Here is a 26,696-nt window from a genome sequence, read left to right on the forward strand (position 1 = left end):
TACGCACGATGTGACAATACATGGTGAACAGGACAGGGGAGACATCAAGTAACAATGAACCGACGGCGAACAGGCACGAACAGGGCCTTATACAGGCAGACACAGGTGAAAACAATCCGGAAACATCTTTTCTTGTCAATCTTCCACCAATCTTCCATCAATTATCCAGTCTCAATTTTCACACAACCCAGGAAAATGTATTGTTACATAATGAGCTTGGACTGAGAATAGTGTGAATGAAATGTGATTTATTTGAAAGCAGCCCACCACACTCCCCTTTTTGACAGGTTGTGTGTGATTTACATTTACATTTACAGCATTTATCAGACTCCCTTATCCAGAGCGACCTATCAGTAGTTACAGGGACAGTCCCCATGTAGACACTCAGGGTCAATGAAAATTTTGGTATAGTTTTTATTTTGTAAAACACAATTTAACATGATATATTTTGCTATGACCTGCATTTAAGTTGCGTATCATCTCGCTTTCGTCACATCAAAGAGGTTCGTTGATGAAGATATTTCTTCAAACAATGGAAAGCTTGCTACCGCAAAATTAAGAGGGCACCCACTTTACTGTTATTTGTAGTAACATATCACACACCGCACATGACCCTGTCTTGCAACACATACATAAAATCTTGAGTTTTATGGACGACCATCTAGACCAGAAGAATTGTGTTGGTGAAACAGACAGATCCATAAGCATGAACAGAAACCAAAAAAAAGAAAGTAATTACTTTAAAGCAGAACTGGTCCAAATTACACACGCTTTATCACCGTGGCCTGTTCAGTGCTCAGTGTTGTGTTTTTTTTTTTTTTAATCTTTAGCCTCCCTCCTGGAATGAGTCTATCGGGAATGGTTTTCGTACTTTGAAAGCAGAGCCTCTGTTGGTGTGATTAACTCCCTTTTCTTAGAGAACAAGGTCGAGAATGGTGGAAGCACGGTGGGAGGTATAGTGACTGTAAAGCTAGAGACCGTGGCCGAAGGCGGGACTTGGCCCTTAAACCGATCTGCTTGGGGCAACTGGCCTCCCACTGGAGGAGATTTACCAAGGCAAGTCATGTGAGGATCAGGGTCTGAAACACACCATAATCCTCCAGAAAGGAGAGGGGGAATGAGCAAAGCTGGGAGAGAGAGAGTTACCCCTGAGCTGTAGTTACCTCTGTGTTTATCAGACACGGCACCGGTAACGAGATTCATTTGTCTCCTGAACCAAGCTTCTCCAAGCATCTTTCTAGCACCATGGCGCAGGCTAAAAGGAAACCGAGGCTCAGCCTGGAGTTAACCACCAATGGAGCCATGTTTGATGGAACAGGTGGCTCACTGTTGGAGATGGAAGAGTGCAAGAATGACAGGGAAGAGCAAGACGAGGAAGGGGAGGTGGAACTGGCAGAGGAAGTAGACGAGGACATTGGAATGGTGAGCGAAGACATGGACATGGGCCATCTAACTGCTGTGAATGGTGCTGCTGAGGTAGAAGTACAGGAGACTTCTCCAGAACTGCTGGAAAGAAAAACAGAAGGAGATGATGAGATGAAAGAAGGACACACCATCGATGTTGGTGGTCAGCCAGAAATGACAGTGCCTTGTGTTCCTGATTCTCCAGACCAAGTGCCCAGTGTCAAATTCGCAGAAAGACAAGAAACAATATCAGGACCACAGTCAACAGTCGACGGGGAAGTAGTAGAAGAAGAAGAAGAGAACTCTGTGACATTGTGCGAGGACGAGGTGAGAGAACATTTGGAGGAGCAGCAGGAAGACGTTCCGGAAAAGTCTGCAGAGATACCAAAAGACGAAAAGGATTCCTGCATCTCACCCACTGTCAATGAGGTAGAAGCAAAAACGGTTGTGGAACGAGCTCCAACTGAGGTGGCCACGACTGACAAAGTCAGCATTGACAAAGATAGAGGGGTTACTGGAGCAAGCAACCAATCAACTACATCCACTGTTGATCAGGAACTGGAGGACAAAACAGCAGCGTCACAAAGGAATGAAGAGAAGCCGAATGGTTCAACTAACGATGAAAAATGTCCAGTGGTAGACCTGAAAACTCCAGAAATACAGAGGTCGGAGATACAACCTGCCAGAAAAGAAGTGGCAGATGATGAAAAAAAACAAAAGAAGAAGAAGAAAAAGGCAGAGAAGCCCCCACAAGATAGAAAATCCACCGCTGACACTCTAAACACAAGTAAGGCCGAGAAGAGGGTGGGATCAAAAGGAAAGAGTAGTTCCGAGAAGCAAAAGTCCGCACAAGTCCATAAAATGGCAGAGAAGCAGAAGAGCTGTCAGACACCATCAGCAGCCATGACCATATCAGAACATGGTGGAGGAAAAGGAGAATGTGCCAAAGACCAAACAGGCGTTGAAGACATCACAGGGTTGGAGCTGCTGGAAGAGGGTGTTGAAGTCGGTGACGAGGACGAGGACGAGGACACCGTAGCAACAGCTGAAAATCGATCCTCAAAGGAGGAAGTGGAAGTGCTGGGCCACAGGAGTCCAGAGGAACGGTGGTCAAAGGCCACCTGGGCGGAGGGGATGGATGAGTCCAGACAGGTCAGGGTGAAGCAGGACCCTGTTCCAGTCCAGAAAGAGGAGATTACAGAGCCAGTCGGGGTCAAGACACGTAAACAGGGATCTGCGGCAGGAGGGGACAAGCCAATGATGCCCACTGGAGAGCAGCCAATAGCCCCAGCGGAGGGAGGGTGGAAAGGGATAGAAGAGCTTAGGAAAACCATCGCCATGGTGAAGGAAGAGTCTTTAGGGAGAAGAAGCCACTGGGCGGGGCAGCAGGAAGACAGCGTGCCCTCGTGGGTGCGCGCCAGACGTGCCTCAGAGGGACACGAGCGCATAGACAACCGCTGCCGAAGCGCGGCCAAGGTCGCCAACAGGGCCGACCCCAGGAGTGGCAGAGGTCAGGAGGTCAGAGTGGAGAATGGTGTGCCCTGGCCGGAGGTAAGCGTGCTGCAGGGAGAAAAGGCAGCAGTGAAGACAAAACAGGAGGAGGTGAGAAGACAGCCAAAGAAGGAAGAGAGGAGAGGAGGCAGGATGGACAGTCCGCTGGCCCAGGTTGTGCCCCGGGTCTGCAATCCTGAAGGGCAGGAGTACGACATTTCCCTTTACGTTAAGGTACGCCGGGCATATTTACGACGTGTCCCCATGCTTCTGTGCGCATGCATTTGTCTACATGAGCGAGGGGACGGGCACGATGCTAATTATTGGTGCGCTGCGAGAGTCCCATCACGCTGATTAATCTGGGCTCTCTCAGAACCTCCTTGTGGTGCTGACACTGTCCTGTCAACAACAGTCATTGTCCAATCACTTAAGATGTCAGGCGCGCTAAGTAGCACAAAGAAACTGCAATTAAGCGCATCAGATTGGAATCTTGGCTAAGCTGCGTAGCGCCGCTGCGCTGCATGACATGCACTGGCGCAGTCGTCTATCTAGGGCGTGTGTGTTGTCTTCAGCCCGTAGATGTGCCTGACCAACATGTCCCGAGGACAGTTTGCAGATAATTTACTGGCTAACCGAATCCAAGCACATGCATAGACAAACACTGCGGCGTGCCGATGGCCTGGATCGAGTTTGTATGTTATCTCGTTCTGATCTCCTTATCTTATTGCATTAAGAAGCTGATTGCTAAACCTCTGCCCCACTCCATCTAATTATGTGACCTCTAGCATGACGCTAAATTTAGCTTTGGTGTGACATTCTGCTTATTTAGCATTAGCCTAGCAGTCCGGGCCGGTGGGTTTCGGTTTAGTAGGCCACATCATCTGAAACCAGTTGTGTTCTGGGGTAAAGAAATGAATAAATGTAAGAAATGCTACCTGGAGTTTTAAAAAAACTTTTCACTGATATAACCTAGGAAGCTTATATCACTGACATAACCAAGAAGGAAGGAAGTGTTCGATATTAGCCAGCAATACCAGAAAATTCTATATTTGAAATGCCATAGAAACGCTTCTTTTCACAGGTTTACCTAAAAATATGTTAGGTTTCTAAAAAGGTTTCTTTTTTTTCTACAGAAAACCTGATATCTATGGTTGCAAGATTTGTAAAAATACTGTGCAATCGTAAAAACCCTTTACAATTATCACCAGTAAAACCAGCACTTTTAGCACGATAGTCCAATGACAAATTCCAGTAATAATTATGCACAAATGTTGCTAAAGCACAGTATCAAATTGGGTGTCAAACGTTTTCTGTAAAAATACACTAACAGGCCGTAAAAAAACTCCTGCCAGATTTACAGTGACATGCACCACAGTCTCTCTAGCTTCTCAGATGGATTGGCGGAGCAGGATCATATCTACTGGCCCACAAAACCCCAAAGCTACATTCCTCTGAATGGAAGGTGGTGTCGGACTGGGGGTCTCTAAGCTCTGGAACAAATGTTCTAATATGCCTCCAGCCCCACACACTCATGAAGGAGGTCTTTGTGTGAGTCAGCGTGAAAGGCCACACGCCATCTTCTGAAGTTTGGTTGCCGCCTTTAGAATATCCAGAAAACACGTCTAGACATAGAAAGAGACAACATTCTTCAAAATTCCGATTTGCTTGATGTTGCATTTTGCATTTTACTCTGCAACTGGAGCCTGAGTTGCATGGCTCCATTATTCTCTTGTCAAGAAATCATCCTTATCATTAGAGAATTGAATAATTTATTGATTAGTGCTGCATGTTCTGAGGGAAAAAGAGTAAAAATAAGGTAAATACATTATAATATAGAGTTATATGGCCAAATTAAACACACTCTCTCTCTCCGCCTCTGTCCTTTTGTGGGTTAATCTCAGTTGCTCTGCATTCCAGCAAATTCTAAGCTGATTAAGAGCCTGTTGGTCTGGGGTTCTGCAGTTCTTCGAAGGGGAGGGAGTTACTGGCATTTTTATGCAGCCACAATGATTTCATGCACGCACACACACACACTTTCACATTTTGGCATCTGCCTACCAACAGGCCCCAAGAGCTAAATAATTAATGGCGGATGTTGAACATGCAGATCCATAATCCGTAATGCACACAGGAAAGCACATACGGACCTTACGTTAATTCCTGCTGCACTCTAATGGGACTGTGAAGAACTGTTTGCATTGTGAAGATATGTGCATGCTTATGTTTGTGTGCTTGTGCTGACATGCATATTTGAGAAGGTTCATATCGGGCCATTCTTTTCCCAGCAAAGGCGCCAGGATTCCATCTTCGCCCTCCACAGTCATTTCTCTCCACCAGATAAGCTCATATCACTCACATTACAGCGGGAGCATGTCATGATTAGGATTCTGTCATTATTTAAAATGCACTCAGTCCAGAGGTTCTGAACATTCTGGAAAGAGCGTTAAAAAGCAGGAGGCGGGCCGAGGGACATTTACTGCTGACAAAGAGAAGAGTGTTTCCCTTTCTGTCTGCCGTCCACACACATTTCTCTCACCCCGCCCGGACACACGCCCACGGGCCGCCAGAACCGCAGTGGAGCCGTTTGCAGACTGCAGAACCCAGAAGTGCAGTGAGAACTTGGCCATAGAAACACTGTCTGTGGCAGGTAATAAGAGCAAAATAGTTCCTGGGAAAGGATCTTCAGGAGGCCAGCTGCTGGTCAGGTGTGCTTGTCTCTCAGTGTACAGATGTGCGGATTGTAGAAGTCATGGCCTGGTTTGATATTGCAGCGAAAAGGTTTGGGTTTCCCAGCATTGAGCTTTTTGTCAAGGTAAGATGGTGTCTTTTCCTGCCAGAAACACTTCCATCGAGCCACAGAAACATTCGGCTCGATGGAAGTGTAATATCTTATCTAAAGTCGACGCTTCTCATCAGTTGGACTGTACTGATAAATGCTGATTTCCATTGAGCTCCAACCTGACCACATTAATGAGAAAAAGACGCACCGTGATCTCCTTGGGAGACCACTAAAGCGAAACGTTCTCAGTTTCTGAACTAGACTTTTATAGGAAAGAACTAGACTTTAATAGGAATTAGGACCTCCTGTGGTCAGAGCTGGTAACACAGTTCCCTGTTCAACGTAGTGCTGAGATTTGACAAATTGTGTGTTGTCTCGTATTATCTCTAAACTGAAGTTGTTCCCTTGAGAGCACATGGCTGCCAGAACAACGTAAATGCCCAAGTCACTAAGTCTATTTGTCTGTGTGTGTGTGTGTGTGTGTGTGTGTGTGTGTATGTTCAGGCAGGCAGTGATGGTGAGAGTATTGGAAACTGTCCGTTCTCACAGAGATTATTCATGATCCTGTGGCTGAAGGGAGTCATCTTTAATGTCACCACTGTTGACCTAAAGAGGTAACAAACACCGGCGTTCAGCCAGTTTACTGTTTCAAACCACTGAATCTGGTGCAACCACATGAGCAGAAATGCATTGCTGCAGGATGGGGGGTAAAACAACCTGTACGATATTTTTTTCATGCGCTGTCACCCAGGAAGCCTGCTGATCTACAGGAGCTTGCTCCAGGTACCAACCCACCCTTTGTGACCTTTAACGGAGAGGTCAAGGTCGACGTGAACAAGATTGAAGAGTTCCTGGAGGAGAAGCTCACGCCACCACGGTAGGGGGGCCGCCAGGATCATATGGTGTCACACGTCCTGTGTTTCTGTCCAGGTGTGTTCTGGCAGTTTGGTGGAAACGTGTGTTCTTCTGTCTGAGCTGTTTTTGTAGTTTTGTGCCCAGTTCCAGTAATGTACTTTTGTAGTATTTGGGTTGTTGAAATCGATTTTGTGAGTGTGTTTGTTCAGTGTTGCTGTGAAAGTATTTGTGTTTGTGATCGCATTGGAACTTGCTACTGGAGAGACTTGTTGCATTGTTTGGTAGTTTGTTTCATGCTTGTTTGCTTCAGTAGTTTGATGTTGTATTTGTTGACTAGTTTGGCACTGTCTTGTATTAGGGTTGTTGCAATTATAAGATTATAATCTTCTTATGGGGTGTGTTGATAGTTGATTGGTAGTTATTTATTTGTAGCTTTAGCATTGTTTTCTGCCAATTCTGTTATCTTAATAGTAGTTTTGGTCATTTGTTATGTTTGGTTGCTTATTTAATGGTATTTGAGGAGGTTGTGGTATTTGTGTAGTTTGGTGTTTTAATTGTGGTGGTTTTTAGGTTGTATTTGTTTGCGCTGTTCTGGGAGTTTAATTTGTCAGTGCATTCGTAGTTTTGGCGGTTTGCAGCACGGACATCTGGATCATAGGCGATCTTTTCGAGCTAGGATCTTCATGAAGACCGAGCGTTTGTTTGTGTGTGTAGGTATCCCAGATTGGCGACGAAACACCCAGAGTCCAACACAGCAGGAATTGATGTGTTTGCCAAGTTCTCTGCCTACATCAAGAATCCACGCAAAGATGCCAATGACGGTAGGAAAACTATAAAGTCAGCTCCTGCTGCAAATGAAGGCACATTGTGGGTATATTGTGTCAGTGCAGCATCCATAGCCACCACCCATTGATGTCTGACTGTGTTCTCCTTGAACGTAAATATTGGCTTGCGTTTTAGTGTGATTTTCTAAAAAAAAAAAAGTGAAGTGATTGTCACATGTGATACACAGCAGCACAGCACACGGTGCACGCAGTGAAATTTGTCCTCTGCATTTAACCCATCACCCTGAGTGAGCAGTGGGCAGCCATGACAGGCGCCCGGGGAGCAGTGTGTGGGGACGGTGCTTTGCTCAGTGGCACCTCGGTGGCACCTTGGCGGATCGGGATTCGAACCGGCAACCTCCTGATTACGGGGCCACTTCCTTAACCGCTAGGCCACCACTGCCCCTTTTATGACTTTATTCGTTAACTATGCACAGCCACTGTGTGTTGTACTGCTGCAACTATGCACGCGACAAATAAAATACCTGGACTCTTGTTTGTCTGCATGTTTGTCCAGCTTTAGAGAAAGCTCTACTGAAGTCCTTAAAGAGGCTGGACGAGTTCCTGCGAACGCCCTTTCCTGAGGAGATCGATGCCAACAGTATGGACGACCCGGGAGAGTCGACGCGCAGTTTTCTGGACGGACCGGACCTCACACTGGCCGACTGTAACCTGCTGCCCAAAATGCACATCATCAAGGTATGGCGAGCGCACAACGACACAGACTTCACATTCTTTCTGGCAGTTTTAACCAATCGGAGCACCGCTGTCCGCAGGTGGTGGCCAGGAAGTACCGGAAGTTCGAGATTCCGGCAGACATGATGGGGGTGTGGCGCTACTTGAACCGTGCCTACGAGAGAGAGGAGTTCATGAACACCTGTCCCGCCGACCGCGAGATCGAGTTCGCCTACCTGGACGTGGCCAAGAGGATCAAATAAACACAATCAGGAGGACGTCTTTGCACTGATGCTCATAAATTTGTATGTGTGTGTGTATCGAAAAATAGAAACAAAAATGTGCGTGTGTACACGTATGTGTGCACTCACTGGTGGGGTTGCACCATACACTTACTAGTCTGTAAGTTTCCCATCAACCAATGGCAGGGCCAAATATCCACTAGAGACTAGCTGTCTTGCTGTCCTGTGATTGGCTTGTTTTAAAATTGTCTTTAAAATGTGTGTTTAATTTTTTGGTCATCTGATTGTACTCAAAATTATCACAGAACCTTTATTTGGTTGTCACTAAACTGTTTTCTACTCTAAAAATGATTAATATTTACTAATCCATTTCCTTGGTTTTTCATTTTATACTTTTTCTTTATACTCTGCTTGGAGCTGTGTAACCCTGGGTTAACGCCTTATCAACGTCTCCAAAGGACAGTTCATTAAAACTCATTCAACAGCTCAAACCTGTCTCACTCTTTGTGTTTCGATTTCCAGCGTGCCTCATGGAGTCTTTACATACAGTACAGGCCAAAAGTTTGGACACACCTTCTCAGTCAATGCGTTTTCTTTATTTTCATGACCATTTACGTTGGTAGATTCTCACTGAAGCCATCAAAACTATGAATGAACACATGTGGAGTTATGTACTTCAAAAAAAAGGTGAAATAAGTGAAAACATGTTTTATATTCTAGTTTCTTTGCTCTGATTACTGCTTTGTACACTCTTGGCATTCTCTCAATGAGCTTCAAGAGGTCGTCACCTGAAATGGTTTCCCAACAGTCTTGAAGGAGTTCCCAGAGGTGTTTACCACTTGTTGGCTCCTTTGCCTTCACTCTGCGGTCCAGCTCACCCCAAATCATCTGGATTGGGTTCAGGTTCGGTGACTGTGGAGGTCAGGTCTCCACTTTTTGTTAAGTACATAACTCCACATGTGTTCATTCATGGTAGTTGCACTCCCTGACTCATTATCTTCCATCTACGACATGCAAAGTAGAACAGCTGTCCGCACGAAGATAGCGATGAGTGTATAGCGAAGGCTTTCACTATACACAGGTGGCAAAGGAGGTTTTGATGCCTTCAGTAAGAATCTACCAATGTAAATGGTCATGAAAATAAAGAAAACACATTGAATGAGAAGGTGTGTCCGAACTTTTTGCCTGTACTGTATAACGGTCACATGGCAGCTTTTCTAGCAGTTCTGTTAGTCTATCTAACATGCTCTCAGTGGAAGAACAGACAAATCTTCTTTCTGTTCTTAAATACTCAGACCTGTGAGATTTTTCATTGAAATTTCAGTTTTAAATTCAGTTTTTGCCCTTTCTCTACCTCCATTGCCACCTGTGTATAGTGAAAGCCTTCGCTATACACTCATCGCTATCTTCGTGCAGACAGCTGTTCTACTTTGCATGTCGTAGATGGAAGATAATGAGTCAGGGAGTGCAACTACCATGTAAGTAGAAGACCAAAGGTTCACACAGCTTTCATGGATTTACTTGAAAGGTTCCCCCATTAAATTAAAGTGTGTGTGTGTTTTTTGTACTGGTCTTAAAACCAGATATCTAGAATAGAACTGCTTTCAGTTCTTTGTTCAGCAAGTGGTGCGTTGATTAATCTGACAGTGGGGCTCTGATACCGCGAGACCATTAAAAATGTCAGAAGATAGTGGGGTAGATGGTGAGACCATGTTTCAAAATCTTTGGTTTGACCCCTGGTCTGAGAGTAGAATTGGACAGACTTCTCAGGCCACGGTAGCCGCCGTGAACCTGGTGCCATGGCAACAGGCAGCCCTCGGCTCGGCTGGATTGAGGTGGAAAGGCGTGAGGTCAGTCACGAGGACTCCCGAGGGCTCTCTTTACACGCCGTCGGCACGGCGACCGCGGCCGGGGGAATTTTGGCCTCCGGAGGTGGGCAAACAAGGAGAAGTCGAGAAGGACGAAGAAGAAAGGGGCGCCGGACGAGCTGGGCGATTGCAAACGGAGCCAAAGCGAGAGTGGAGGTCCGTGTAAAGCCATCCAGCGTTTATTGATGAAGGGGGTGGAAATGCTCGTCAGCTTTTTATTGAGGGCTGTTAGCAGCGTTTCGCAAGTTCACACTGTGGTTAACAGGGTCTCGTGCACAAAAGCCAGGTGTACACACGTCTCACATGCATACATCACACACACACACACACACACACACACACACACACACACACGGTTCTCTGCTGTCAGTCGTGTTATTGGTGAGGTGGTTTTTGAAGGTGCCGGGCACCCATGGATGCCGAAACGGCCTGGGTTCTGGTCCATGGGCCCATGAGAGGGTCAGGTGGAGGTTGGGCCTTCAGTTCTGGGAGCAGTACTTCCAGAAGCACACTGCAGGGCGAAACAGAGGAAACGCACTGTAAAAAATAAAAAGCTGCTGCAAAGCGTTTTTAAGTTTCAACCAACTTCACTTTGCAAGCGAAGCTGAGGAGCTCTCAGATTGATTCAGCACAATTACATGAGCGTGGATTTTAGAGAATGTAAAAATGCTTACATTTCTCACAACTTTCTTTAAGTTCTCACAACTTTTTCATTTTTTTACAGTGCTGCTCTCTACAGTTGTTCACTTTGCTAAGTTAATACGTTATTTAAATGTAAATGTTATATTAATGGTTGACCTCTTGATATGGGTTGGATAGAATAATAAATGTAATATAAATCAAATAGGCCGGCATGAATACAGTGTAAAGTTATATATAGAATAAAGTTTTTTATTTTTTTTTAAATAAAGCTGAAATAATTGTTGATCATAACCACATAACATGTTGTCAAAGGGAAGTTCCTCTCCTCACACGCAGTGGCAAATTGATATGCACCGGCCTGTATTTTAACGTCGGTCATAATGTTCGGACGGTGGTGTTCGTGGCGATTAGATACGTTTCTTTGACCTTCTCTCCGGACATGATGTGCGCCTCCATTGCTGAACACTCACCTCTCTTATTGTTCTTCTTGCCAGAGGGTGGCGGAGACTTTTTGAAAGGCTTCCCGCTCGGGCCCAGCGGGTCGGTGCTGGTCCTGTTTGCGGTTCCGCTGCTGTCCACGGGTGACAATGTGGTGGTTTTTGGCGACCCGTCTCCCGGTGCCTGTGGAGATGATGGCCATAAACTGATCACCTGACAGTGACAGCACAGTGATGCAAACAGAACGATACACACAGCGATGTGGACCACCCACCATCTTAGCCTTTTTAGCAGAATTTCGAATGGTTCCTGCAACACAGGTGATGCAGTGTGTTTAGTATAAACGGATTGACACCTCGAATGAACACAGACGTGAAGATGCATCTCATTTCTTACCTCTGGGGCCGAAGGTCATCCGTGAACTCAGGGTGCTGTTGTAAGTCTTTTGAAGGCCCTCCATGAGGTTCAGCATCTTCAGGATCTTCTCTCGTCTGTCAGGGCCGGCGGTGACCGGATTCGCCCTCGCCTGCCGTTCTAAGCCACGCCCTGCCACACTGGCCCTGTCCGGCTGCCCCGAATCTGCGCTGGCCAGTGACTTTTTCAGCCGTTTGAAGACCCTGCTGGAGACCTCGGACTTTTCTGCTGGAATTGTATTCTCGGGTTTGACCCTGTCTGAGATTTCTGCTATCATGGCCATCTTCAAATGATGAACAAGGCTGCTGGGGAACATCAACCTTTTTTCTACTAAATCAGGGGGACTGGTTGCCAGATCTGTATATACTTGTTTGTCCAGAAACCTGGGGAACATTGTGTCCTGATCTTCTAGAAATCTTGATGTGTCAGTCAGGTGCTGCAGCGCTGGTGCATTTCTCGGTGAATCTGGAGGCTTCTGCTCACCTTTAAAAGAGAGGTAAACAGATTTAATCACAAAATCCACCACAGACCCCATGGCAGGATCAGACCGGAAAAAAAAAATCCTGTTTTCTGCTTGAAGTCAGCTTATGCAAACATGATGAGACACACAAAGGGGTTGTGTGACATTCACAGAAACACATGTGCACCCAGAGCCCAAACATCGGCTACTAATGCCTCTCAGAACTGGAGGGAGTTGCCAGGGGACGGTTTTAATGGCCAATGGCATTATGGCCAAGTGACATTGGAGGACTTGACAATGGAACGTCAAGCTTCAATTCAGAAGAGGACATACTCTCAGTTCATTACGCGTGTTTGGAGTAACCAGGAACGCTCCAGAACACACAGCGATACCCACAGGGCCTAAAGATGCAGTGAGGGACAATAGAGGTCAAGAAGGCGAGAACAGGACAGGTCAAGCCACATGACGTATCAATTACCGCATCGCTTTTCCAATTGGGATTTTGATTGGAAACTGTGTCGAGCTTTTAGAACGTTTGTGTTATGTTGCAGTTTTGGTGTGATGGGTTTCATTCCATGGATACCCGGAAAATGATAATCAGACACTCTTCTTAGAAAGTGACGGAATAGAAATGTATCTTTTTTTTTGTCATTTTGAGAATTTGTGAAGACCTTTATGCAAGTCCTTCTTTGCCCGACCAGAGTGTCTTATTGTCCGGACCGGATCCGGAAGTGGAGATGTTATTAGAACCTCACCGGGGTGGAGCAGAACATCCACGTAGACTCACCTCCTGGACTGAGACAGTGGATGCAGGGGGCGGCGGCAGCCACCGGCACCAGCGCCAGCAGAAGCATCGCTGACGCTGCGGACGTCCGCACTGGCGTGGGATCTCTCAGCATCGCTGCGTTGTCGAGGTCAAAGGTCACCGTCGGCGTTGTCTCGAGACCGGACTGAGAGGTCCTTGCGTCTTCCGTCAGTCTATTGGCCGATTGTCACTCGCTGTCTCCGCGCCGCTCTCGTCTGTGAGACGTCTCAGATGCGCCCCATGAGATGAAGGCTTGTCGGGAGGTGGGTGGCGGCGTTCTGCCCTCATCCCGGCGCCGTTTCGGCTCTTAAACCTGCGCTCGGACCACCACCTCGCGCCTGGCCAATCGCGCGCGGCCCCCGCCTTGCTCGCGCCGTGTCGGTGTGTGACATTTGGAGGCTTGTTTGGCGTTGGGGGGGCTCTTTTGTGCCTGAGGTGACAGGCTGTGGGCCCTTGTGCGTCAACGGGCCTTTCTACTGCAGACCCTGAGCAAACACATTAACAAACGCCTTATCACTGCTTATACAGCCAAGTGTGTGTGTGTGTGTGTGTGCAAAGGAGTGGTCCACCTCACACACACACACACACACACGCCCACAAACACTTTTTCATGCAGACTGTGCACAACTGGCAAACTAGTGAAAAAAATATTCAGAGGCCTCATGATGTCAGGAGAGAGATGACTGAGGACGATGGCGGATAGAGGGACGGGACGAGTGCTGGTTGCCGGGAGGTGAGAATGTGACCTGGGAACTTTCCGAAATTCGTCTCTTCCTGTGTGCCGTAGGTGGGATTCCGAGAGATGGGCGGACTCATTCACATTTACGGCGTTTACAAGACGCCCTTATCCAGAGCGACTTACAATCAGTAGTTACAGGGACAGTCCCCCCCAGGAGACACTCAGGGTTAAGTGTCTTTCTCAGGGACACAATGGTAGTAAGCGGGATTTGAACCTGGGTCTTCTGGTTCACAGGCGAGTGTGTTACCCACTAGGCCACTACCACCTTACTCGAGTTGGAAAAAGCCGAACAAGAGGAGAGGGGGGGGGGGGGGGGGGCACGTCTCGGCTCATTTTCTTCTTCTGTCTCATTTTCTCTCGGTCCCAGACCCCTGTCCCCCTTTTGTTCCTCAAAGAGTTGGATCACCGAGAATAAACACGGCAACTCGGCAGACAGTCTGTCTCTGGGTCTGCGTTCGTCTCTCCCCGTCTGCCTCTCTGTCTTTCTTTATCCTCGTCACGGCCATCCCCCATTACTCAATATTGCATTTAGAGCATTTTATGGACACAAAAAAATGATTATTTGCCAGCGTGGCGTACAGCAGATCCCTGCACAGTTACACGCACCCGTCACTAGAGGGCACTTTGGTCTTTGATCTATGAACAGACTCTAAGAAACTCAGATTGTCGAGATTAGAAGGACACAGTTTAGTGCATGGAACTGTCATGTGTCAAGGATGAGCAGATCATGAACATGGATTATATTTTAGCAGGAGCACAATGCTTTAGGACCAGAGGCGTCCAGGGCCCAGAGCAGCGCTTGTTTTGTGGACTATTGAACTATTGGATTATTGTAACACACTCCCAAATGTCCCAGGACACGGCGCAGGTCTTTTCTTCATTCATGGGTACATAGTGATCTACCCGACCCAGAATTACTGGGGACCTCCGTGGAACACCGCATGGCTTTGAGGGGCACACACACATCCTTTGAGGGGCATCTCACCTCCTCTCATAACGCCACGACCAGCATTTGCATCACACCGCCAGCAGCCCGATCAAGACCGAGGGGAACGGACGGGTGCGGACGGGAAGGATGGACAGAGGAGGCAGGAGAGAAGGTCAGGCCCAGAAAAGAGCGGTTTGTTTTCAGTGAAACTGGAGCGCTCACCCCCACTTACCACCAGCACGACCAACAACGGAATCAATTACCACTCGCCCAGAGGAAACCAAAGCCATGCAACACAATAAGGGCATGACCTGTGCTGTGTGTGTGTTTTAGAGTGTGTGTGTGTGTGTGTGTGTGTGTGCAACTGTGATTGTGTCAGGATAGAGGAGTCTGACGCGGAGTCATCACTGCTGATGGAGCCGATTTAAATAAAAAAAAAAACAAAAGGCAGATCAAGCAAAATGAATAAAGCATGAACATGAAAATAAAAAATGGTCATGTGTGTGTCTGTGCGGATGTTGCACACATTAAAAGTGTGTGTAATGCTGAAACAAATGGTGTGTGGCTCACATGTGTGCGCGCTGTGTGTTGCGCGTGTGTGTGTGTGTGTGTGTTCGGTCTGGCCGTCTTCATGGTTGTGTGTGTGAGACAGAGAGGGAAAGCAGCAGGTCCGCGAGGGCAGCGCGTTGTGTCACTCTACACCTCGCCCAGACTGTGGCTCACCAGAGGCCAGTGTGGTTCAGGAGGGTTTGGAAACGTCAGAAACCTCTAACCACAGCAGCAAGGGTGGCCTGGACCACACACACACACACACACACATATACACACATACACAAGGAAACAGTAAGACTCAAATAAAACATAAACTCGTATGACAGGTGTGTGTGTGTGTGTGTTTGTTTGTGGACAGTGTGACTGAACATTTCGTCGTTTTTAGACCTGCTGGCATTCAATCACTGTTTTTTTTTATTTTATTTTATTGTCACTGTAAGATTGAATTTTAACATATATGCAATAAAGTGCAACATAAAATTATATAATGTCAAATGAAACTCCTGTCTCATTCCTTCAGGCAGACATTTCCCCAGCAGACAATTTTTTTCAGGTATTTCCCATATGTCGCAAATCTGGCAAATTCTATTTCTGGACCAGGACTGCTTTGCCACTGAGGTAGCGTTCCCACACACCGCTCCCCGGACGCCTGTCATGGCTGCCCACTTCTCACTTATAATTCATTTCAGAATTATTTTTTTTTAATCAAAAGAAACAATGAAATATAAATAATTCAGAACTACAATATTGTTTGTTTTTGTAATTATTGTTGAACTTTTCAGCTTTTTAAATTGCTATTAATTAATTATTTCATACCAGGCTGATCGTTTTAATAAAAAAAATATATTTTCCGCAATTAAAATTAAATAAGAACAAAGAATAATTAAAATTTAAAGTGTAAAAGCAAGCGATGGGTGAATGGAGAGGGTGATGGAGAGGACGATAGTGGACCCAGGGTCCAGTCCACAAACGAAGGGACAGGGGACATAAGGAAGCGTCCTGAATGAAATTGAGGAGGACAGCACAAGTGATTGGTTACTATTAGTAGACACTAATGGGTGTGACATCGATAAGGCGTGTAACTGGATCGCGTGTTTTTTAGTGCTAACTGCTGCACTCCCGCTTGAGCATCAATCATTATTGCGCTCCACCAGGGATCCCTCAAACTCGCTAAATATTTAATCAGCTTTAAAAAAGAAAAAAAAGAAAAATCTGGGGGAAAAAGTGGGAGAAGGAGAAACGCCGTTACCTCAGCCTGTCCTCCCTCCTTCTCTCTTACACACGTTCCCTGTCATCTCTTCGTTCTCCAGCTCTCACCAACTCTTAATACCACTCACACATATCTAAAGTATGCAAGACTGCAGGTTTTCAAGCATTTAATATGAATAAATATAACAGATGATTAATCTCGTTGCGCACATTCAACTTTTCCTCTCCTCTTGCACCACACATGCCTGACATTCGTTCAGTCGTCCCTCAGCACCCCGCTGACGAAGCCCCTCTGTACTGAACCGGTGACACGTCCCCAAAGTCACAGGACACCGGAGCCGTGGCCTCCTCCACTGTACCGTAATTAAGGTGTATGTTACGGCACACATAGCGGTGTCCAGTGACCACGGCCCGAGACCTGATACCTGCGCTACGGTTCTGGAGCAACAGAACCCCATTAGCACAGATGAATTATACATTCTGCACACATAGCCGAGACAGAGAGAGAAAGAAAGGCAAAAGGGAACTGGATGGGACAGGTACTCAAGGAGGAGAAAGAAGGAGGAGAAAGAGAAAAAAAGTGTATGTGTGTGTCTGTGTGTTTGCGAATGAAAGATAAGATACAGGACAGGCCAAAAGCTTGGACACGCCTTTTCATTCAATGTGTTTTCTTTATTTTCATGACCATTTACGTTGGTAGATTCTCACTGAAGGAACCAAAACTATGAATGAAAACATGTGGAGTTATGTATTTCACAAAAAAAGGTGAAATATCTGAAAACATGTTTTATATTCTAGTTTCTTTGCTCTGATTACTGCTTTGCGCACTCTTGGCATTCTCTCGATGAGCTTCAAGAGGTCGTCACCTGAAATGCTTTTGGAGTTCCCAGAGGTGTTTAGCACTTGTTGGTCCAGCTCACCCCAAACCATCTGGGTTCAGGTCCGGTGACTGTGGAGGCCAGGTCTCCACTTTTTGTTAAGTACATAACTCCACATGTGTTCATTCATAGTTTTGATGCCTTCAGTGACAACCTACCAATGTAAATGGTCATGAAAATAGAGAAAACACATTGAATGAGAAGGTGTGTAAAAACTTTTATTATGGCCGTTTGGCATGGTGATGCACGTGATCTGAGATGATGACAAGACATGACGAGGAAGAAGGACGCATTCGTATGACGTCACGAAACGTGTTTAATCTGTGATGAACAGTACAGGGGAGACATCCGGTAACAGGTGAACAGATGAACATGTAACAATGACCCGGAAACGTCATTTTCCGAATCGCCCTGCTGAATGGCCCTTTCTCACCTTCAATGCCACCAGACATGTGACTGTGGGGCAGGCATCCTCGCCCGCCCGGAAAATCTTTCGGGCGCATCCGGACCCTGCGGAACATGAAGCAAACATTGGCCAGAGACAAGGGTGCAGGTGGCGTCCTTCGGGTGAGTCGCGGCTCCTTGGATCTCAGCGCGCGGGCGGCGGCTGCGTCCAAATGCGATCGGGTCATTCTGTCACGGCTGTTTTGCATGGCGAGGCAGGTGATCTGAAATGATGACAAGACTTGACGATGAAGAAGGACACATTCGCACAATGTCACGAATCAGGGGTTTAATCTGTGATGAACAGGACAGGTGACACATCCGGTAACAGGTAACATGTAACAATGACCCGACGGTGAACAGACACGAACAGGGCAGCTTTATATGACCAGACACAGGTGAACACAATCAGGAAACATTACACAGGACGAACATGAAATTCCGGAATTCGGGTCTGGAATGAACATGACAGTATACATGCATTATGGTGCAAGTTTCTGTCTATAATGATAGTATTTGTCACGTCGGTGAGCTGACGGGGGAAGGAAGGAGTCGGGACATTCTGGGAAAGGGATTTTATTAATAAACAAAAACCAAACCAGCACGATGGCAGAAAACAGGGGAAACAACGGGGGTCAACATAAAATAGCCCGCAGGCGTGTGGCAATTGCCAGAACTCAAAATGCACACTGAACCGCTGCGGAATCAAAGGCTTTTTAAAAGCAATCTGGATTGGCTACTGCTGGAAACAGCACCTGTGACCAATCCTGACACTATCAACAAAATATCATAATTATGTTACTGCCTTATTGCAAAACACATTCATGTTTTTTTCAATCTTAATATAATTTTACATAAAAGAAGCATTAACTTTATGTCAAAATGATTGATTTATGACCCTCCAGTCAGTGTAGGGTAAAAGGTCCAGATTTGAAGTGAAAGTGAAACACTCTGACAGACACCGTGAAGTCTCAGAGATTTATGACTCTTTGTGTGTAAGAAGGAAGTTGTTCGTTTGTGATCTAGTCCTTTGATAGACACCCTGTCTGTCTTGAAGTCTCACAGAATTTCTCACAGAATTTCCCATAATTGGGGGCAGTGGTGACCTAGCGGTTAAGGTAGCAGCCCTGTAATCAGGGGGTTGCCGGTTCGATTTATTCATATTCTCATGTATATTTATATATTCATGTTCTCTTTTCCTCCCCCAGATGTAAATTCCGCTTCCAAAATCTCTGCATGTCTACGTGACATTTCCTCCTATCATTAAAAAACCTTGTGCTGGAAAACCATGCATTCTTTGATTGAACTGAAAGAGACTGGTTGTATATTCCGGCTAACAATAAATTCCCTGTAGTGAGGGCACTGAAGGAGTTTCTGCATAGTGAGGAACTTTGGTGGCCCAGGACTCTTCCCAGTGAGGTACATGAACCTCTCCTCTCCCAGTATCTGTATCCAGGTATCCTGATGCTCTTCCAGCTTCTTCACCAATGGTAAGCAAAACTGGTTAGTGAACATTAGCAAGATGTCCAAGTAGACATATGTCTGCATGCATTCATCGCATATTGTATGTTGACAAAAATTATGAAGACCACTGTGCCACATATATCCCAGGACAAATTTTAAAGTCCAGTACGGGTCACAACCATCATACATTAGCCTGACCAGGAAAATGGAACAGGGAAAACTCCAAAAAATGTTTTGAAGTTCATTTTTGTAGAGTTTGACTCCATCATCATCATCATCATGCATAAATAAACAAAACTCTTCCACCCTTTCTATGAATATGCCAATGTCGGTTGTTGTCATCAACTTTCTTCTCAGGAACACATCGAAAATCTTTTCGTGCACCAAATACTTGGAGTATTCGACGTGTCTGTAAGTCATTGCTGCGATCAGTGATGTTGTTTCATCTGTGAATGATAAATTAAAGGATAAATCCTCAAGTCGCTCCAAAGACTCTTTGTTTTTCACAGCTTTATAAAATTCCCTTGCATGTATCATATTTTATGGTGTTTCTTGCATTTTTTACGTGTTTAAATAGATTAAAGCAAGACTTTATATTCTTTAGAATTTAATGAAATTCTTCAATTTCTTTAATGAAATTCTTTATTATTCTGTGTTCTTTAGTTTCCTTATTGGGTCTGTCAGGAAGACAGACCATTTATTATTGTGCTGAGAATGGCAAAAAAGAACATTAAAGAACGTTACAGACCGCCAGGCGAAGACCGTCAAACGTAAAGAAACAACGGATTTGTAAAATAAAACTTCTTTGAAGTGATACTGCAGTACCACAGTAAAGAAGCCCCATTTTACAAATAACATGCCCGCGCCTGTGACCAATGCCCGGACAGACCCATCAAAATTTCCCCTGGGGATTTTTGTTTCTAGTTCTTTGATTAATCTTAGCTATTTACAGTTTTTGGTTAGAACACAGAAACCTGTGCTGGATCGTGCCCACCGTACGCTACATCCCAGGCACAAAGATGGAGAGTCTCCACGTCCATTCATTATTAGAGTGAACCTGTTCCAGGTCCAGAATCAGATCTCCTCCAAAGAGCTGGAGAGACATCTCCTATTTTCTACATGGGCAATTATATGCACATTATATCAGCAGTGGCGATGAAAAGAGCGCCATTTGATAAGGTGAGAAAGCTCAACTACTGCCCGAACATTAATGTAACGGGAACAACAGTTACAAAGACAGCCCTGTATAATGCAGGAAGCAGAGAGACAATCAGGCACCGCGGTGCGCTGCTTCACTTCACTTCTCTCCCGGTCACCTCTGACTTTATTTCACAATCATGAACATTTATACATCAATGCATATTTTCATTTACCATTTAGGTCACATTGTATATCTGACACTGCTAATTTTCCATCACTTCTCACATTCATCTGCGTTCTCATTTCTTGCGGTTAACACATGTTCATTTGGTTTACTCCTAACCAACATCACTGTAAATACATTATATTCCACTTTAGTTTCATTTCAGTCTGCACTGGTTTACTCACCATCTACAACAGATTTCACCTTTAAATGTTATACTGCCGACATGATATTTCAGAAAACAGTCTTATTTATGTCCGTTACATTATGACAGCCAGGAAGTGTGTATTATGTAATTAAAAGTAATAAAGAAGAGTCATAAAAAAAACAGAGAACCTGTATTCATACAGTTATGAAACACATATGCATGTTTGAAATGAACAGGTTTTCCGCATTTTACACACACATGCTGCAGAAGTGTAATATTTTCTCCATCGCGCTGTGGAACATCAGCTGCAGACGTAAAATGGCGTCTGCCCCAACGTGCACTTTTTTCCTTAACATCTTTTCCCGTGAACCATGAACTAGGACTAGTCCTTTGATAGACACCCTCACAGAATTTGTCACAGAATTCACCGGTTTATGATTGTAAGGATTTGGGCAGAGGTGACCTAGCGGTTAAGGAAGCAGCCCCGTAATCAGGAGGTTGCCGGTTCGAATCCCGTTCCGCCAAGGTGTCACTGGGGTGCCACTGAGCAAAGCACCGTCCCCACACACTGCTCCCCGGCGCCTTCTTAATTTTTTATTTTACACTAAACAAGTGATTTTTCAGGGGTCCAAAGCTTTTAAAACGTAGTTGTAACCTTTCTGGAAATGTCAATTTTCATCATAAACCTATGTACACATGGGCAACCTTCCGAGGTAAATTCTATAGTGAAAACAGTTTTGTGCCAGACAGGTAACACTTGATAGTAGTTCTACATGTCCTATTTTACCCTAAACAAGTGACTTTTCAGTGGCCCAAAGATTTTATACCCTATTTATACTACATGGATATGTTCATATTTTTCATAAACCTATGTACATATTAGCAAAGTTCCCAGATTAATACTACCGTAAAAACGGTGTTCGGCCAGACAGGGAACAAGTGGTACTATTTCTAAAAGAATTCTCATAGAATTTTGAGTGGACACAGAGATCATCAACATATGTAGATTTATGTTAATTTCTGAAACAGATTTTCTTTACTATATGTCTTGCTGAACTGTACCCCCAAAAGGGGAATACGTATATTGCAGCCTGCTCAGCGTACAGCGATGGGATATGGTTACGAATGTAGAGGGTGGAGCTAGAAAGTAAGTGGGGAATGTGTGGGGTGATTTGCATATTTGCTGTGATGTATAAATATATAAGATGTCTTATATAAGATGTCTGTGTGTGTGCGTTTGAATGTTATATTAGCCTTCTTGACGTGTACAGAATGTGCTGAGATCATAGCTGTGTTTCCACCGTGAAAAAATAGGAATTTATAATTTCCTACTTGTTTGTTCGTATTCTCGTGTATATTTATATATTCATCTTCTCTTTTCCTCCCCCAGATGTAAATGCCGCTCCCAAAATCTCTGCATGTCTACGTGACATTTCATCCTATCATCAAAAAACTTGTGCTGGAAAATAACGCATTCTTTGATTGAACTGAAAGAGACTGGTTGTATATTCCGGCTAACAATAAATTCCCTGTAGTGAGGGCACTGAAGGAGTTTCTGCATAGTGAGGAACTTTGGTGGCCCAGGACTCTTCCCAGTGAGGTACATGAACCTCTCCTCTCCCAGTATCTGTATCCAGGTATCCTGATGCTCTTCCAACTTCTTCATCCATCGTAAGCAAAACTGGTTAGTGAAAATTATCAAGATGTCCAAATAGACATATGTCGGCAAGCATACATCGCATATTGTATTTTGACATAAATTATGAAGACCACTGTGCCACATATATCCCAGGACAAATTTTAAAGTCCAGTACGAGTCACAACCATCATACATTAGCCTGATCAGGAAATTTAAAGACGGAAAACACCAATAAAATTTTTGAAGTTCATTTTTGTAGAGTTTGACTCCATCATCATCATCATCATGCATAAATAAACGAAACTCTTCCACCCTTTCTATGAATATGCCAATGTCGGTTGTTGTCATCAACATTCTTCTCAGGAACACATCGAAAATCTTTTCGTGCACCAAATACTTGGAGTATTCGATGTGCTTGTAAGTCATTGCTGCGATCAGTGATGTTGTTTCATCTGTGAATGATAAATTAAAGGATAAACCCTCAAGTCGCTCCAAAGACTCTTTGTTTTTCAAAGCTTTATAAAATTCCCTTGCATGTGTCATATTTTATGGAGTTTCTTTATTTTTTACGTGTTTAAATAGATTAGTGCAAGACTTTATATTCTTTAGAATTTAATGAAATTCTTCAATTTCTTTAATGAAATTCTTTATTATTCTGTGTTCTTTAGTTTCCTTATTCTTTGATTAATCTTAGCTATTTACAATTTTTGGTTAGAACACAGAAACCTGTGCTGGATCGTGCCCACCGTACGCTACATCCCAGGCACAAAGATGGAGAGTCTCCACGTCCATTCATTATTAGAGTGAACCTGTTCCAGGTCCAGAATCAGATCTCCAGCGAAGTAAATGTTCACAATAATGAACATTTATACATCAATGCATATTTTCATTTACCATTTAGGTCACATTGTATATCTGACACTGCTAATTTTCCATCACTTCTCACATTCATCTGCGTTCTCATTTCTTGCGGTTAACACATGTTCATTTGGTTTACTCCTAACCAACATCACTGTAAATACATTATATTCCACTTTAGTTTCATTTCAGTCTGCACTGGTTTACTCACCATCTACAACAGATTTCACCTTTAAATGTTATACTGCCGACATGATATTTCAGAAAACAGTCTTATTTATGTCCGTTACATTATGACAGCCAGAAAGTGTGTATTATGTAATTAAAAGTAATAAAGAAGAGTCATAAAAAACAGAGAACCAGTATTCATACAGTTATAAAACACAGTCATAAAACACACTTTTTTCCTTAACACTTTTTTTCACTTTTTTCCTTCTTTTTCCACCATTACACATGTAATGGTGGAATCACGAGCGTGAGACACCAGTGTGGAGAGCAGATGCATCACCTCGAGAACCTACATTAACCCCCACTGAACGAGTGAATAACAAAAAAGAGAGGTCCTAAACGCTACTGAGAAATTAAGAGGAAACAATTAGAGGAGTAATGCCCATTGGGCATAAATATTCTCTGCGGACTTGTTTTTCCTCAGATAGGCCTGGGCAAATCACCAAAATGTTCTCGTAGCAACCTCATCTCCATTCAAGGTGCAGAAAATCAGTGCAAGCAAGGTGACCTCAGATGACCTCATGTGCACGGACATTGACTGCTGTTTGTTTCAGTTGGATGCCACAGCACTTCTTGGTCACATAGTCTACAATGCACTGCTTCATTGAGGGCCAATAGAATCTTTCTCTGACAAGATGAAGTCTCAGTCCCCACGTGACCCATTTGGTCATGAAGGTGTCTCAGAATGATGGACTGTTACAAAAGCCCATCCTTTAGATATAAATCGGTCCCACTCACGGAGGAGTTTGGCTGCAGGTTCTCTTACCAACTTCCGTATGTTCTCGGTGAGTTTGGCATTAAATTATCTAATTCTTTATAATCTCGCCAAATGTTGGATCTGTTCTCTGTGCATTCCTTCCTATTTTGGGAAAGGCTTCAGAAGGTTGCGGTGCAACATTCTGGGAGGAGACAAAGAGCGCCGCCACCCAGGCTACATCTTTCTCCTGGGCCACTCGAGGTTCCCTCCCACGCTGCCCTCACCACTTCCTGTGACAGTTCTTCCGAGCAAGTGTGTATATATATCGAGCAGCGTCAAGTTGAACACACGACAGGGTGTCTGCATCAATGGTAGCTTTTCGCGGTATGTACTTGATGTTGAACCGAAAATGTGACTACTCCCCAACCCCCCAACGATGGCACACTGCATTGAGTTTAGTGGTGCACATGACGTACGTGAGGGGATTGTTGTTAGTGTATAATAAGTAGTCACGGAACTGTGGGGTGTAGAAGAGGTAGTCACAAAACTTCTCACACATGGGCCACTTCAGGGCTAAAAACCCTAGCTTGCCATTGTGCATGTGGTAATTTCACTCTGCCGGGGTCAAGGTTCGCGATCCATTTCCAATGACTTGTTACTTCTCACCCTGCAGTTGATAAATGAATGACCCCTAGACCTTTTTCCTGATGCATCAGTGTGCAGGCTGGTTAAAGTCTGAGTAGGCCAGGACTGGGGTACCAGTGCCCACTGTAAGATGGGACATTCTGCAGGGTCAAGATGCTTCTGCAGCTTTTGTCTTGCAGAGAGGCCCATCACCTCTTTGTTTGCCATATCTTTGTCAAATGGACTTCCATCGAGCAAGAAGTGTGAAATGCCAGCCACTTGTTTTGAGATCCATCGCTTTGTCTGCCACAGACGGGAGACACCGCAGGCGTGACAGGGCAGAAACAACTAATTCTGATTGGTCTGTGGCAACGTCCTGGGAGTCAAATGTATGAAAGAATTGTCTCGTGGACACTAGGGGCTTTTTACTTCCATTTTCCTTTCCATCGGGAACTGGGACTTCCAGTTCCTGGACCTTTTCTCTCTAACTGTCCTGGACCAGGCGACTTCTATGAAGCTTAGTTCAGGCTTTTTTCCCTCTTTCTCTATCTTTTCTCCTTTCTATTATTTTTGATTTTCTCTGAAACATTGGCACCTTTTTACATACAATAATTTACTGGTGTTAATAAATTAGAAACTGTTAATTATTTTAACCTCTATTGTGCCACGCCTCTTTCTGCCAGGTAGCATCAGGTTGAGTGGTTTTAACACAGTGCTTTTGTATGTAGAGAGTTTTTGTACTATTCTCCACAGTTTTACACCACATATGACGCGTCCACTTCCACGACGAACGAGAGAGGATGGGTACAGTGGTTAAGCAGTGACACAAGGACTGAAAGTAAAGTGATTGTCATTGTGATACACTGCAGCACAGCACATGGTGACACAACTAAATGTTCTCTGCTTTTAACCATCACCCTTGGTAAGCAGTGGGCAGCCATGAAAGGTGCCCGGGGAGCAGTGTGTGGGGACAGAACAACGGGGATGGCAAGACTCTTGAAGTGACTGGTGGTAGTGATGAAGGCGGTCTTCCATTCGTTGCCCTCTTGGATGCGTATCATAGGTGGAACGTAGATCCAATCTTGGTGAAGTAGGAGGCAATCGAAAGGGCGTCGAGGGCAGTGTTGGTGAGGGGCAGAGGTGTCCGGGTTTTACGGTGAACTTATTGAGTCCATGGTAATCGATGCAGGGCCCTCCTTTTTGGAGACAAAAAATAACCATGCCGTGGCCAGTGATGTGGGTGGACAAATGGTACCGTTTTGGAGTGCCTCTGCCACATGGCCACATTCTCTGCTTTGGACAGAGAGTACAGGTGTCCTCTAGATGGTGTAGGTCCAGGAAGCAGACCAATGGCCATGTCACCTAGTTGATGTGGTGATAGTTGTGCAGCCTAAGACGGACTGAAGATGACAGCCAGGTCGTGGTACACTCTAAAAAGTAATTAATGGGACCTTTTGTCATTACTCAAATATATATATGTTGTTGTAAAAAGACTTTTTACTTTCAATTTATATTTTATTGAGCTCAGGTGACACAAAAATTATGCCTTTTGATTCAATATATAATTATGACTTGTCTGAGTTTAAAATGATATGTTAATCAAAAATAATTCAATTTTAAGTTCTGTCGATGTAAAATACAACTTGATGACGTGGAAACAGCCCACATTTTCCCTCTTCTGCTGAAGCGTACCTGTCTAACAGCACATGTTCAAGGCTCATCCAGCGTCATGGTCGTGTTGAATGGTAAGTAGTTTTATGCTTAATTACACATATTTGCATTAGCTTGATTCTGGTAAAAGAACGATGTAACATATTATCTCTCCGACTAGCGGGCGAGACGCTCCGGCATTTGTGTGCAACATCAGTTCAGTTTTAACATACACGGAGCCGCTAATTCAGCAATAGTAGAAATCATTTGGCTCTTGTTGTAACATTTAACACTAACGTTACTGTTATACAGATACTTGTATTTGTCTTATAATGTTTAAAAGATCACAGGCTAACAGATCACAGGCTAACAGCAATC

At 44.6% G+C, this 26,696-nt stretch overlaps 1 protein-coding gene across 3 annotated transcripts; it reads left to right on the top strand.

Moving 5' to 3' along the window:
- The first annotated feature begins 1,113 nt into the window (after positions 1-1,113).
- On the top strand, positions 1,114-8,761 carry LOC114790360 (chloride intracellular channel protein 4). Of its 3 annotated transcripts, none has more exons than XM_028980355.1 (6): positions 1,114-3,129; positions 6,179-6,288; positions 6,426-6,551; positions 7,244-7,350; positions 7,871-8,052; positions 8,130-8,761. In XM_028980355.1, the coding sequence occupies exons 1-6, from the start codon at positions 1,246-1,248 to the stop codon at positions 8,289-8,291; spliced, it is 2,571 nt and encodes an 856-aa protein (XP_028836188.1). In that variant the 5' UTR covers positions 1,114-1,245; the 3' UTR covers positions 8,292-8,761. The 3 variants fall into 3 exon arrangements, with proteins under 3 accessions (XP_028836188.1, XP_028836189.1, XP_028836190.1); XM_028980357.1 differs by lacking the exon at positions 1,114-3,129 and adding an exon at positions 3,143-5,707; XM_028980356.1 differs by lacking the exons at positions 7,871-8,052; positions 8,130-8,761 and having other exon boundaries at positions 6,426-6,604.
- The last annotated feature ends 17,935 nt before the right edge of the window (positions 8,762-26,696 follow it).

Source organism: Denticeps clupeoides, chromosome 5 (genome assembly GCF_900700375.1).
Source record: "Denticeps clupeoides chromosome 5, fDenClu1.1, whole genome shotgun sequence".
NCBI lineage: Eukaryota > Metazoa > Chordata > Actinopteri > Clupeiformes > Denticipitidae > Denticeps > Denticeps clupeoides.

Excerpts from the sequence above, each read along its gene's own strand:
- LOC114790360 (XM_028980355.1), top strand. The coding sequence starts at position 1,246 with ATGGCGCAGGCTAAAAGGAAACCGAGGCTCAGCCTGGAGTTAACCACC. Across the intron at positions 6,289-6,425 it reads ACCACTGTTGACCTAAAGAG|GAAGCCTGCTGATCTACAGG; the intron begins GTAACAAACACC and ends GCTGTCACCCAG. Across the intron at positions 7,351-7,870 it reads ACGCAAAGATGCCAATGACG|CTTTAGAGAAAGCTCTACTG; the intron begins GTAGGAAAACTA and ends ATGTTTGTCCAG.